This window comes from Vulpes lagopus, chromosome 21, assembly GCF_018345385.1.
Source record: "Vulpes lagopus strain Blue_001 chromosome 21, ASM1834538v1, whole genome shotgun sequence".
Lineage (NCBI taxonomy): Eukaryota > Metazoa > Chordata > Mammalia > Carnivora > Canidae > Vulpes > Vulpes lagopus.
In genome coordinates this window covers 25598232-25613051 of record NC_054844.1, presented here as the reverse complement: position 1 = coordinate 25613051, position 14820 = coordinate 25598232, and the positions used below count along the sequence as shown (strand labels likewise).

General features: G+C 37.0%; 1 protein-coding gene across 9 annotated transcripts in view; it reads right to left on the bottom strand.

Annotated features, from left to right (window-relative positions):
• Window positions 1–14820, bottom strand: part of PPFIBP1 (PPFIA binding protein 1) — a 167287-nt gene that overhangs the window by 32768 nt on the left and 119699 nt on the right. For 4 of the 9 annotated variants that reach the window (XM_041736506.1, XM_041736509.1, XM_041736508.1 and 1 more), the window contains 7 exons: window positions 12105–12191; window positions 10865–10978; window positions 9640–9771; window positions 4535–4627; window positions 4111–4203; window positions 2614–2728; window positions 108–140 (listed from right to left, as the gene is read on the bottom strand). In XM_041736506.1, coding sequence (XP_041592440.1) covers window positions 108–140; window positions 2614–2728; window positions 4111–4203; window positions 4535–4627; window positions 9640–9771; window positions 10865–10978; window positions 12105–12191 — 667 coding nt within the window. The remainder of the gene's footprint in view (window positions 1–107; window positions 141–2613; window positions 2729–4110; window positions 4204–4534; window positions 4628–9639; window positions 9772–10864; window positions 10979–12104; window positions 12192–14820) is intronic. The other 5 variants (XM_041736510.1, XM_041736511.1, XM_041736513.1 and 2 more) reach the window with 3 other exon arrangements.

Sequence of the window (14820 nt, the reverse complement as noted above, 5' to 3'; positions counted from 1 at the left end):
AATTTTACATCTTTGGTGAGAGAAATGTTTTAAAAACATGCAAAGAACAGTCCAAGTAGCACTTTTGGTGAATGTAAAGGCTGATGGAAATACACCAAAAACCTTACTTTTGTCTTTGAGCTTCTTTTTAAAATTTTCATCTGTGCAGGAAAACCCATCGAATTGGAAGTTAGTATACATTATAACAATAAATATTTTAAAAGCACTATTATTTAGTCTCCTATTACCTAAAACAAAGCGACTCTAACCCTAAAAAGCCGAATATTAAACACTATTTTGTGACTTTAGTAATAGTACTACAATACATAATGCTCTGTGTAAGGTTAGAAAGAGAACATAATTAATCAAAAGACCTAAATTTGAGTTCCTCTATCTGTCACGTCATCTTTGTGAACCTTGATTTTCTTGTATTAAAATTAGGTCTATGGAATACAAGCACTCCTTACACTCTATGTGGTGAAAAAACCATTAGTGATGCTTTGATATTTTTACATTTCCATTACAATTCAATGCATGGCCCTCCTGAATGTGCCCAGTACATTGCTTGTGACACAGTAAACCCTCCTCCACTTGAATTCTACAACACTGAAATGGTCTATCTCCTGTGCAATGAAATGAGTCCACTGATCATGCAGTTAGATGTTATGCCAACATGTGGATTGCCATGAAGTTTCTTTCTTTCTTTCTTTCTTTCTTTCTTTCTTTCTTTCTTTCTTTCTTTCTTTCTCTTCTCTCTTCTCTTCTCTTTCCTTCCTTCCTTCCTTCCTTCCTTCCTTCCTTCCTTCTTTATTTATTTATTTATTTATTTATTTATTTATTTATTTATTTATTTATTTACCATGAAGTTTCTAAACATTGTTCTCAACCCTTGAATTTACCTGGCTGTGCACTGGTAACAAGCAGCTAGCAAACCAGTATCAGTCTTTGGGTACCACTACTCTAACACATTCTCTAGTCCACAAGTCCTATGATTCCATTTTATTTTTAAAACCCTAAAAGCATGACCTATCTGTGAGTGTCCTTTAAAAACACCAAATTTGGGCGGCCCCAGTGTCTCGGTGGTTTAGCGCCGCCTTCAGCCCAGGGCAGGATCCTAGAGACCTGGGATCGAGTCCCACGTTGGGCTCCCTGCATGGGGCCTGCTTCTTCCTCTGCCTGTGTCTCTGCCTCTCTCTATGTCTCTCATGAATAAATAAAATCTTTTTAAAAAATTAAAAAATAAATAAATAAAATAAAAACACCAAAATCTAGGGATGCGTGACTGGCTCAGTCGGCACAGTATGTGATTTTTTATCTCAGGGGTGGTGAGTTCAAGCTCCACGTTGACTGTAGAGCTTACTTAAAAACAAAACAAAACATGGGCAGCCCTGGTGGCTCAGCGGTTTAGCGCCACCATCAGCCCAGGGTGTGATCCTGGAGATCCGAGATCAAGTCCCACGTCAGACTCTCTGCATGGAGCCTGCTTCTCCCTATGCCTGTGTCTCTGCCTCTCTGTCTCTCATGAATAAAAAGATAAAATCCTTAAAAAATAAAAAACCCAACCCTACACAACTACAATTCTATATATGCCCAAAATATATAAGGGGAAAAAAATCCATTTCCCTCAATGTTTGATGAATTGAGTTTTCTGATCCATAGGGAATTGCAACTATAGGTATATAAAGCCAGGGTATTCTAGAGCCAAGAAAGATATGACATGTAACCTAATTCAAGACCTTCATTGTATAGACAATGATGTTACCAATACATAATACATAAAATGTATTCATATGTTCACATAATACATAAAAATGTACTAAAGCTACACTAAATGTAATTTTTTGTTTCAAAAGAGTCCAAAGTTGCTTTGGTACCTTGCAGTGCCACAAGCATTTATAATAGCAAAGAAAGATTAAATTAAACCTAGTGTCGTCAGGTGTGGCGTGCATTTATATTTCAAACATGACATAAAAAACACCTTTCATCCAAGTTATTTTCTATCAAGTATAATGTACATTGAAAATTACAGTCCAAATACAATATTCGAGAAAAACCTCAATTACGATAAAAGTTTTTTGATAAATTCACACATTTTTTTCAAAAACAGAATTAGCCTATTTTTGTTCTCTAGCAGGTTGAGGGTCCAATCCATGATCAGAAATTTTCATTGATTTTCCAAAGACATGCAGTCTTTTCCTCTCTTCTCTCAAAAGGGCAGGAAAGGTTTCTAAATTTATTTCTGTTTCACGGTTGGTTCAGAAGGAAATAATCTTGGAACATAATAATGATTCCTTTGAATGCTTTCTATCACTACCTTGTACCACGTTTTGAGCAAGAACTCTCTCATGAGAATTTACAACTTAGTAATATAAAATAAACACCCAATAACATAAAGAGCTGCCCTTCTCCAACTGCTCTGGAGAGGAAGCTCACAGATCTGCAGGTACAAGAAGGAGTCTCAGAGGATTCCTTGCTGTCCTGGAACTGGTCTTCCATGGTTTCTGCTACCCTTGCCTTTCCTGTAATGACACATCACTAACATTGGCTCCTTTTACAGACGTAGTGAGGGAGGGAGGGTTGCGTGGGGAGGATAGTAACGAAGTAAGAAAACAAATGTCAAGTGTATATATCTACCTCGATCAAGGATTTCCATCCCTTCTCCTTTCATCTTGCACACCAATTTTTCTTGTAGCCTCTTTACTTCAGATTCTTTCTCTTCCAGTTGTTCTTTTAAAGATGCCAGTTCATCCTACAAATGATTAAGTTCATTTTAAAACAGCAGATTACGACCAACAGAGAATATCAGGGAGTATGGCAACTCTCAAATCAATAATTAGTTTTTTTGTGAATGATACAAAAAACGATAGAAATCTAGATGTAGACTTCAGAAACCAGACAGTGGCAATGGGAAGCAGGAAGCAAGACAATCAATGGAGGTCAATGTATAATAATTCTGGTATAAGTATTTCAAGCTTCTGTGTGACCAAATTAAAACAAAATATTTTAAAGTATAATTAGGACAAGGGTAGCCCTAAGGTTAAATCTTGCGTTAAAGAAAGAAATCTCCCCAAGTTAATCGAGGATATTAGATATTTAGTGTCATATTAGTGTCAAATTAGATATTTAGTGTCATAAAAGCAAAATAAAATGCAAACTGGAAAATATAAATTAAGACTCAACTAAGATTTATTTAGTATTTCAAAATGGCACTCACGTTCCCTGGACAAGGTAAAGCTTAATTTAATGGGTAAGGTAGCAGGTGATGAACAATGTTAGCTAAACCATGGGACTAAATAATTCATCCTCATCACCAAAATTAAAGAACAGAATTATCCTATGACAATGGAAAAAAGATTTAAATAGATTTTTAAATCCTTCCCTTCTTTTTCACTACACAGCTACTAAATATTCCAAGTCCAAACAAAAGTCTATTTACTGATGTTTTAATTTTCAGTTTAATTTTGGTGAAGAATTAGCTTTAGCAAACTGAAATTTTGCTGGTTGTATTTAGCACAGAAAATAAAGCTGGGCAGTGCTAACAAGTGTACTTTTAAATTTGATAGACATTTTACTTTCAATCTCTAGGTATATTTATTATGTTTAGTACTATGAGAGGATCTCCAGTGAAGTGAGGAAGTTGGCCCTATACTTTTTACTTATGGTAGGCGTGGACACACCAAATACAAGTTCTCAGTAGCACTGGCAAGAAGCTTCTTTCAAGCAGTAATTTCAACTCACTGCCACAATATAGTTAACCTTCAAGAAAGTTCCAAAGGAAGAAGCAGTCTCTGCTATTGATATATTGATAAAATATGGATTTTCCCCCCCACAGGTGCATTTTTGCAACTATTCTTCCAAGCTTGGGTCTCAGATACCCTAAGACAGTGATATTTAATTTGTAAGTGAATACTTTTATTACTCCTATTTATTGTTTTTCATTAACTATTTCATACGTTTCTGAAAACAAGATTAGGGATCGCATCGTTTCTTTCATCAGCTTTAAATATATTTTTTAAAAATAGATGACACACACACGATGAATGCACATGCTGCTAAAAACACTATCACAGCAAAACAGCACAAGCCAGAACGCAACAGGCCCAAGACCCCGTTACCCAAAGTCTACTACACCTTCAGTGACTCCCATTTTTGCTCCATCCGCTGCTTTTCATACTGCATCTGACCCACCTTGATTTTCATGCTAGAAAGTTTGGCCATTAAAGACTGGTAGAGAGACAGAGGTGTGAAAGAAACCACAGGTAGAAAAAGATAAGCCTAAGTATCCAAGAAGACAGTATCGGTTTATCAAAGAAGGTTAGGTAACTACAAGAAGTAACAGGTTATGTTTTACTAGATTAGTTAAGACCCGATTTTATTCAGAATAGTGGTGTTCAAATTCAAGAAGGGCTCCAGCTTGGGGGGTGGGGGGATTTCATTCACTGTTAAATGCCTTCTTTCTCATATACTGAATTGAACACTCACTGAACACTCATTTATATTATTGATCATAGATAGTGAGTCATGTGTTGACAGACTTGCCCTTGGGAAAACTTACTTTGGTTGATTTCAGCTTTTTTTCATACTGAAGTCTTTCATTATCCATTTCACTGACTCTTAACCTCAGATCATTGATCTCTTGCATTAGCCCCTGTCAAAAAAGGCACAGTGAAATACATTAGGAAAGCAGCAACACACTTACCTATACCAGAATAGCACCTTAGAAATCTTAACTCAATAGCCTCTGGGTTCAAATTGTATGAACTGAATCAGACAAATGGAAATAAATGTATCTCCCTGAGAAGCAAAGCATCTTTCTAGCTCAAACTCTACTTTAAATTCTCAATGTCTCTGGCCTACAGTGATGGGATTATGGAAATAAAACGTGACTTTTAGTTTTGATTAAGAAAGGTAGCCAATCACGTACTATCCATCATCAGCTATTTCTAGATGGAAAACCACCATATAGATTTCATCTTTAAAAATTAACTAGAGGGATCCCTGGGTGGCGCAGCAGTTTGGCGCCTGCCTTTGGCCCAGGGCGCGATCCTGGAGACTTGGGATCAAATCCCACATCAGGCTCCCGGTGCATGGAGCCTGCTTCTCCCTCTGCCTGTGTCTCTGCCTCTCTCTCTCTCTCTCACTGTGTGCCTATCATAAATAAATAAAATAAAATTTAAAAAAAATAAAATAAAATAAAAAATAAAAAAAAATAAAAATTAACTAGAAAAATTCTCTTTAGTCAAACCATCTACTTTTCAGTGATATGTGGATTACTTATAAAAACATTTTAATAATTTCTTCCTTTGTCTACCAAAATGCAGACTGTTCATCAACCGAGCATGGAAGAATGGAATGAAATTTAAATCCTTTTTTTCATCTTTTTGAAATGTAAACCTCTTAAACCAAGGATTCTCAACTTGAGGTTGGATGAGGGCTCTGCCATTTACAAACATACTGTCATAATACAATGTTATATTTGGAATAGGAAAAAGAAAATAATCCTAAAGTTTTCATAAGACAAATACAGTCAGATGTTTTTTCTACTTCTGCTTAAAAACGAAACAAAACAAAAAAATTTACTTGTAAACCTCAGAAGTGTTCTGAGAAACAGTGACATATTTTTGTTCAGAGCCCAGACTGTAGGAAAAGGGAATTAGAATGCCACACAATACCAACTTAATTTACTGTGGAGAGGATTTATTTTTTACTACAAGCCATGAAGACCCCACCAATGGTTAACAGGTTTTTATTTCTCATTTTACATGTCCTTTATTCGTGAGCCATAAAGTAACACATGACAGAATTATACAAAAATGAACTAAGAAATAAATGCTTACAAGAAATATAACTTTCTTACTAAACTTCTATGCATGATGCACATATAGGGAAAGAGAAGCCTTTCCCAATTACATAATTACTCAGCAGAATTATACAATAATTACTCGTTATAATTATTATTTTCTTTTTTCTAAAGAGAAAGAGCTGGTACCCTTGTGTGTGAGCATGTGCACACATGGGAAGGGGCAGAGGAGAGAATTTTCAAGCCTGACTCCCCACTCAGCAGGGAGCCCCGAGGGGAGGCTGGATGAGGAGCGAAGGCTAAATGAGATCCTGACCTGAGCTGAAATCAAGAGTCATAGGCTTAACGAACTAGGCTACCCAGGCAGCCTCTATTATAATTATTATTACACTTGATCTTAGCCAAAAGGCTAAGAAGTAATTATTTTAATTATTATTAACACAATGTTTCAGTAAGAGGACATCTATTTTCTCCTTTCATGAATGAGGTCAGGAACTGTCTGACATCATTTAATAACATTTTAGTTGTGATTCCTTATCAACATGTTCAGAATTTAAGTCTAAGGGAAAAATCATTCTCTCTTTTATTTATCTCCCATTTATTAATCATCTTTGCATACTATAAATTCTTAGTGATCTTCCTTCATCTGTCTGGTCTTTTTTATATATCTCTTTCCACTTTCTCATGCTTAATAGCTTTGAACGCCTATTTGGTATTGTTTTATTTTACCACTTCATTTAGAAATAGTGACAATTAGCAAAGAAAAAGAATTGAAGAAACTAGAATTATAAACTGAGATAATTTTTCTATTTTTTTTAAACCCTACCCAAATATCCTTTCTGGCAACACTGTAAGTATGAATGTGAATCTCCAACCTGAAAGAAGCCCTATTTCCCCATAACTCAAGCTAAAAAAAAATCTGGAAATAGCTCCTTAACATAAAACCTTAAAAAATGGAATTAAAATTATTTCCAACTAATTTCTCATCAGAATTTCGGTTCTTTTTAAAAAGAAAATACCTGTTACTATTCCTTTTTCCCTCTCAGAGAAACTCTTCAGGCTCCACAGAAATTCAATTTCTGACATCTGGACCCTTACCAGAAGGGGGCACTGTTGAATAATGCTAAGCATCTTCTATCAGCCCTTTCCGGAAACAGGTCCTCAATATTTCAAGGTTCAAGACTTTAACCCCTCGTCTTTAGAATTGCCTGTATTTCTTCTTCCCCACTCCAATATTTTCTTAGAAATTAATCTCCAAATAATCTGAACTTTTAAGACAAAGAATTGTGGATTCATGAAACAGCCAGGGAAACTTTTTTTTTTAAGAAGGCTCCAGATCCACCACAGAGTTTGAACTCAGGACCCTGAGATCAAGAGTCACATGCTCTACCAACTGAGCAAGCCAGGTGCCCCAGAACATTTTATTTCTGTTAAGGGAACAATAATAGAAAAGTGAGCATATTCAATTCAGTTTTAATTTTGTGGACTATTTTATTTATTGTCATATGTAACAAAATTGACTGGATTATAGTTTATAATCTCTGGGCATGCACACAATAGTTTACCAAGAGTGTAGAATATTTATTAGAAAATTATTAAGGACTGAGTTACTGCAAGTTTGATGACTAGGTCACTTTGCTTATGATCAAAAATGCATAAGTGAAGCAAGGAAGCACCAGAAAAAAAAGTTTTATAAAAAAATGCAGACAACAGCACCTGGTTGGCTCAGACAGATAAGCATCTGATTTGATTTTGGCTCAGGTCATGATCTCAGGGTTGTAAGATCCAGCCTCAGGTTGGGCTCTGCACTCAGTGTGAAGTCGGCTGGAGATTCTCTCTCTCTCTCCCTCTCTCTCTGTCCTTCCCCCAACTCACCCCCACACACGTGTGTTCTTTCTCAAATAAATAAATAAATAAAATCTTTTTTTAAAAGGAGATAAACTCAAGAGATATAAATAGTTCTGGAGTCTTAAAACAAAATCGTAACACATCATCCACTTCAATTTAGTCCCAATGTTTGGTTAACATCTCAGATCCATATTAACCAGTCATGCAGGTTAAGACTCCCCCTAAACTTAATGTACACAATGGAAAAGGTCAACTCTAGATCCCCAAATACTCTAACTTCTTTCCCCACACCAGAGTTAGCTCCACTGCATGATGTCCATCTGCTGACTGAATTCTATGTTTTATGCTGCAGGCCGTGGAGTCAGAGAGCGATAGAAAGGAAAACGAGGAAAATATCCAAACAGATTTTTTTTTTAAAGATTTTATTTATTTAGTCACGAGAGACAGAGAGAGAGAGAGAGACAGAGAGACAGAGACAGAGAGGCAGAGACATAGGCAGAGGGAGAAGCAGGCTCCATGCAGGGAGCCCAATGTGGGACTCTGGGATGATGCCCTGAGCCGAAGGCAGACACTCAACCACTTAGCCACCCAGGCATCCCTCCAAACAGATTTTTAAAGAAAGTACAAAAGCAACAATTTTAGGGAAATTAAGTAACTTTCCAAGCTCTGTTTTAAGAATCTCAGTTTCACTCAAGTGAGAAACACACTCATATATGTGACCGACAGAGAGCTTTAGAAGATTAAAACACGAACTAAGTCAGGGATTTCCTTTGCTGCTGAGGAGGTAATATATATGCCAAGACTTTCCATTACAGTTTCAACTTTGACAGAAAAATTATATTTGAAAATAGCAACGGAGTAAATCTCACTAGATCCAATCTATGCAGGACTTGCAAACAGTGGATAACACACGTACTGTACTTTGTATTATGATGGCATATAGCTGGTTTGAAATAAATGTTTAAAATGAAAATAGAAGGGGGAAAATACTTAATACTTACTTTCTTGGTACCCACTTTCTAATCTAGTATGACACCTCTCCATACTCCGAGGAAACAAAATAGAGAAAAAAGAAGAGATGGCCCTAGGAGATAAGGAAGTCCTGCAGCTATTCCTTTCCAAATAAGTAGATTTCAAATGGATATGCTCTCTTTCCCCAACAACAAATAACAGGCAAATAAAAGACCTGGATTAACAATAAGATAAGTACAAAGAACAAAGCATGTTTAACCACAAAAATGGGTTCTTCAGGTTGTAGAATCTATCCCCAATTTCACAGAATAGTGAGCTTTATTTAATTGGAATGATTTAGTGTAGAATAGACCAAAACTGGAAGGCCAAACTAAATATACTCTAAATATCTGACTTTTATGATCATATAATGAAAGCATGTTCTCTATACATATTTTAAAACCAACCTACTATATAGTAAATAATTAGCATAACTTAAAAATCACTATTAGTACAGTGATACACTTAAACCCATTATTTCCACAATGAAGAAAAACCAATATGGTTGGATAGAAGGAGAGAGAGAGAAATGGACAGAACTCCAAATGTCATAAAGTTGAAAGTATTTCTAAAGACTAATAAAAGAGGCAGCCCGGGTGGCTTGGTGGTTTAGCACCACCTTCAGCCCAGGACATGATCCTGGAAACCCAGGATCGAGTCCCGTGTCGGGCTCCCTGCATGGAGCCTGCTTCTCCCTCTGCCTCTCTCATGAATAAATAAAAAATCTTTAAAAAAATAAAGACTAGTAAAAGGATCAATATTTCATATCAAAAGTCTCATAATAAATATTGCCATTAACATTTAGTGATAAAGAGTCAATGTAAAAAAAAAAGTCAATGTAATTCAAGTTTATTCTCAAAAAGAAGCCTAGATGAACGAGAGCATGTAGTAATTAACTGATTCCCCCTCATGCCTACGAGGAATTTCAACTTGCTCTGAAAATATGTATAAAAGATATATACATGCACATGCATATGTTTATAAGGGGAGGTGTCACTTACCTCTGTGTCTCTGAACCTATCTTCATAATCCAACCTGTCCTTTTCTACAGCTGTCAGTTTTAGCTTCAAATTAGATATTTCAGCCATCAGATCCAACTTCTGAGTTTCTAAGGATGTCCTACTCAGAAGCTCCTATTAGAATTTAAGAGATACATTCAAAAGTTATTTTATTATAAATAGCTACATATGGATGTGTCTCACAACTGCAAAGCAGTAACTATCAAGTCGAGAATGTGGTGAAGAGTTATCACTAAATAGACGAATTTTGAAAAAATTATTTGCTTTAGTTCATTGAGCAGAAATAAACTTATAAAATAAATTTATAAAGTATATAAATTGCTGCTAAGCCTGATGATAACACTGATGACAACATGTTTACCATGTGCCAGGTACTGTTGTCACATGTTTTAAGTGGTTCAATCCTCAAAACAACCTTATAAAAAGGTAGAAACTCCTAAAGATAACCCAAAGATCATCCTTGTTCAACAAACGAGGAAGGTGAACAGAGAGCTTAGGATTTTGCCAAAAGTCATTCAGCAAGGAAATGGCAGAGTGAGGACTCAAACTGAAAGTTGCCTCCAGGGAAGCCTGGGTGGCTCAGTGGTTTAGCGCCGCCTTCGGCCCAGGGTGTGATCCTGGAGACCCAGGATCAAGTCCCACATCAGGCTCCCTGCATGGAGTCTGCTTCTCCCTCTGCCTGTGTCTCTGCGTAGCGTGCGCGCTCTCTCTCATGAATAAATAAACAAAATCTTAAAAATAAATAAATAAATAAAAGTTGCCTCCAGTGCATACCCTATCCACGATCTTACAGGTCCTCTCACCTACGAGCATTGTGTGTGTGTGTGTGTGTGTGTGTGTGTGTGTGTGTGTGTGTTACAAGTTTGAGTTTTTGTTTTTTGTTTTCCAGTAAAAATCACACATGGCACTTACCTTTTTTCTTAATCATAAAATATATGCTCGTGTTTAGGAGTTAGGAGAGCATAAAAAAGAACATTAATATTACCTACAAGCCTATCAATATTTTATTCTGGATTCAAATTACATGAACACTTTCTATTGTGTGCATGTGTTTTGAGATCCTGCTACTCTAGGTTTTTCTTAAAATATGCCAATCTAGGTGAATCATAAACTTGACTGTTGCAGTAGAGTGAACAGAACGTATAACTGTAGCACTTCAAATAGTTCAGCAAGAAACTTCCAACTTGGTGCTGGCTTCTGTACATACCTGCTGCAGCATTTCTTCTGTGGCATTCAGCTTCTCCCTGTGCTCTTCAAGACAAAACTCCAAATCTCGGATCTTCTCTCCCTGAGCCTCTACCTGGTCTGTTAACACACTTACCTATAATTTAGAGCAAAATAGTGCAATGGATTAGGAAGAATTTGGGTCCCACTGCAAACTTTATTTCTCTAAATAGCAAAAAAACTGGATTGATGTCACTACCCATTGAGTTGTAAAGAAAAAAATCATAAGAATTAATAAGACAGCAACCCTTTCCATTCTTATTTAAGTGAAGCTTGTTGATCTGAGCACTTCAATTTTTAAGGAGGTTAGGGCTGATTGGGGAAATGCAATTACCTTATAGTTAATAGGTTAACATCAATTCAACCATTTTATGTGAACAGGCATGTATACACATCATCTTTTTTGGCAGGGGGTGGAAGGGGAATCGGAGGTAGTATTGGAAATTAAGAGAGGAAATGGAGTTAATGTTTGAAAGAGAAGTTGTCAAGGACTATTCAAGCTTGATACTTCAGGAAGAATAAAGAAAAGGATCCAGAGAATTCAAATTCTATGCCATCTTTCATGATTGCATTGTTCACAAATGTGTTCAAATCCAGGATGTAACTCAAAGATCCACAAGGAGACACTGGATCAGTCTTTTGTCTTTGGTGCTTATTGAAAACTATGAGTCTTTCCCAATGATTACCAGTCTAGTCAATATACTGCAATTTATTTAGCTTAAAATACCAAAATAAAAATATTTGTCAAGCACTTCAAACATTATAAAGAAGAAGAAAACTCAACTGTATCCAATAAATCAAACTCCCTACTCTCTTTAGGTTCTGTTTGGCTAATGGTATCATTTTTAAAATTGAAAAATTAAATATATTCAGATTCAGAAATATTCAGATTTATGAATATATACGGTATAAAATTGCAATTTCTGCTGTATATTAAAAAATCAGATCAAATAAGATGACAGATCAGATCAGAAAATCAGCTTAGATGACACTGAGTCTGTCATCAGAGGAGCCAAGGCTGATTCAGGGCTGCTCACTCTAGACTGGGTAAGCATACCCCTGTTCTGCCACCATCCCCACCACTCCCTATTGTGTACAGATGGCCAATGTACTTATTTCCATTAGCAGTCTAACTCCTATAAGGATCTGAATATGCCACCCCAATTTGAAATGGTCTTTGTAAATATGTCATGAAAAAAGAACAGCATTTTAAAAACACTTGCCTGAAGAACAAGAGATTCTTTATCATTTTCTAAACGTGCTAGCCTTTCTTGGTATACCTCTCCATTCCCAGGCAGGTGTCCATTTGTCTGAAAGGAAAAAAAAAAAAGGAAGTGATATGTGTAAGGCTTGACTCTCTCGAAAACTAGAACTACTGTGGGCAAATAAAATCGCAGACGTTTTCAATCCAAGGAAGCTGCATGGAATTCAGCACAGCTACTGCTATAGCTATTAGAAAACACAACACTGCAACTTGGTTCATTGACCTCACAATAGGTAAACAGGTATGTTAGGCATTTAGGCATGTTATCATCAAACGAGACAACTTCTCATCAAGCAGAAAATCATGACCTACAAGGAAGAGTGGTTACTAACATTCATTGGCAGTGGATGCACACCCGGGTTATGCAAAGTTCTGTGAGTGTATGGTCGGGCACAAAATCCCCATTCCCCACCCCACCCGCAATGCTCAGTGCTACTAATTCTGGGTGGGGACAATGGTAATGTTCTGGTACACCTTACGTCCCTCCCCTCTCCTCCAAAGGTCCAAAACCAGGACTGCAAATGCCTGCCTTTACATGGGAGGCGGGGGGGGGGGGGGGGGGTGCGCAGCTCGCACCAGCTTCTTCCCTGCTACTCAGGTCCAAATCATAGGGCAAGTCTCCCCTTTGTCTCTGAAGCCTTTCTTTCTTCCCCTCAAAGCTTGGGCATCAGCCACAGTGACTTCCCCTGGCAGCGCTGACAAGCTGTCCTCATCAGCCATTTATGGAAATCATCCTGAATTCACTAACTTCTTGTGAGTTTGCTTGATTGTATAATGTTATGGCAAGCCCTGCAGGGAGCCTGTAAATAGGTATCATCCAGCGACCACAGCACTTGGCCCGGTGCTCTGCTCAGACTAGAGCTCACTTTCTTCCCCTCCCTCCGGCCCCCACCCTTTTTATCAGGTTCCTGTAGGTTTATGCACGATATAAATGTCCAAGGAAGCACAGATTGGGAAAGTCGGTCACTTTTTTTTTTCTTCAGTTGCCTCATACATAAAAGTCATTAAGGAGACACATGAAAAGGCTCACAGAGAGCAGACAACATAAAAACATCATTTTGAAACATAGTAGTATATGTGATATGTCCCTTGTCTCATTTAAATAGTTCAAAATCATATAATATATAGTCCCAATAGAATTTCCTGATTCCTCAATTCAAATACAACAGAAATAAAAGCCAGTGGAGCTCAAATTGGTTAGATGGGGCCATCCAGAGTTCAATCAAAAAAGCAATAACTTCAGATTTAAAACCAGAGAAACACAAACTCATCATTACCCCCTAGGACACAGCTGATGTGACACCTATCATTTTCCAGAGGTAACTGGTATTATTATTCTATCTTCCCAAATAATGCAGTTTCCCATATAAATTCTGGGAACAAAGGCATGTGCAAGCAAGTATGTGCAAGCAAGCACACGCATGCGCGCACGCACACACACACACACAGAGCTTTAACAAAAAAGAAAATTAGATGTTGCTTCTAAAAACTTAGATGCACTAGATAGATTTCCCATGAGACTACAAAAGAATCAGAAGCTAATTTAGGAACCCTGCAATGTGTATTCAGAGTGGATGAAGTTTTTAACATCAGCTGCTTGACCACATACCTGCGCAATACCACAGCATAATTCTGTTCATATTGTAAACTGAAGTACACAGAATTAAATTACAAGTACTAGGAGGAGTCAGATGGAGTGGCCTGAAAGACCTCCAACCCTGGGGACTAACCATGAAAATGAAATTTATGTAACTTCTTGAGGACAGTGTTTTAGAAATGAGCTGGGATGTATAATACATGTTCTCAATCTAAGGAAGCGCTGAGATCAGCCGTATACAGTTTTAAATTCTTCATTCTGACTATGAACGATAGCAGACATCTGCTTTTAAAACCCCACGTGAGCGAAGTTTTATAAACAGACACATTTCATTAGGTAGGAAAAAAAAAAGGTTTCTGTCCACTGAGGATAAAAAGCAAAAGTTATTTCTTCTAACTAAAGGAAATTATAGAAAGATTAGAAGTGCTGCTACAGCAAGTTCTAGAAGTGTTTCACAAAGCTACTGCATATGACATGGAAATCAGATGTTCCAAAATCAGTATCACAAAACTATCTCGAAATCAAAATACTAAAAATTGACTCACAACGAGCATACTCACACTTCTCAAGACTAGTGATGTTTATGAGAGCTCATAATGTTCAAGTAATTTAAAAAAAAAAAAACACTAAAAGTCACTATAGCAAAATAAAGCAAAAGGGCCACCAATGGAGTAGTTACATAATTTTAAAGTAGTGTTTTGACCTATTCAAGTAGGTAAAGGTCTAATCTAGTCACACATTTATTCACATATTTATGCCAATTTTGTTACCGTTGGCTTAAAAAATGTTAGAGAGAGGTAAATTGCATTAAGCTAATACGCTAACGCCTCTAGTTTTTCTCCAATTATCATGCTTTACCTACCAGACCTCTCAAAACCTCACCAAACATGGCATGCTCGCTCACACATAAATTCTATTTCTTCTGCATGGACAGTATTTCCCATCCTTTCCTCATTCCTTAAAGTCCAACTCAATCAGGGCTTGGTCTGTGAAGTCTTCCTTGAATTACTCATATGCCAGTTACAGATTCCAGATGAACCCTCACCACAGCAGGCCTCACCCTGAATGGACCAGGTTA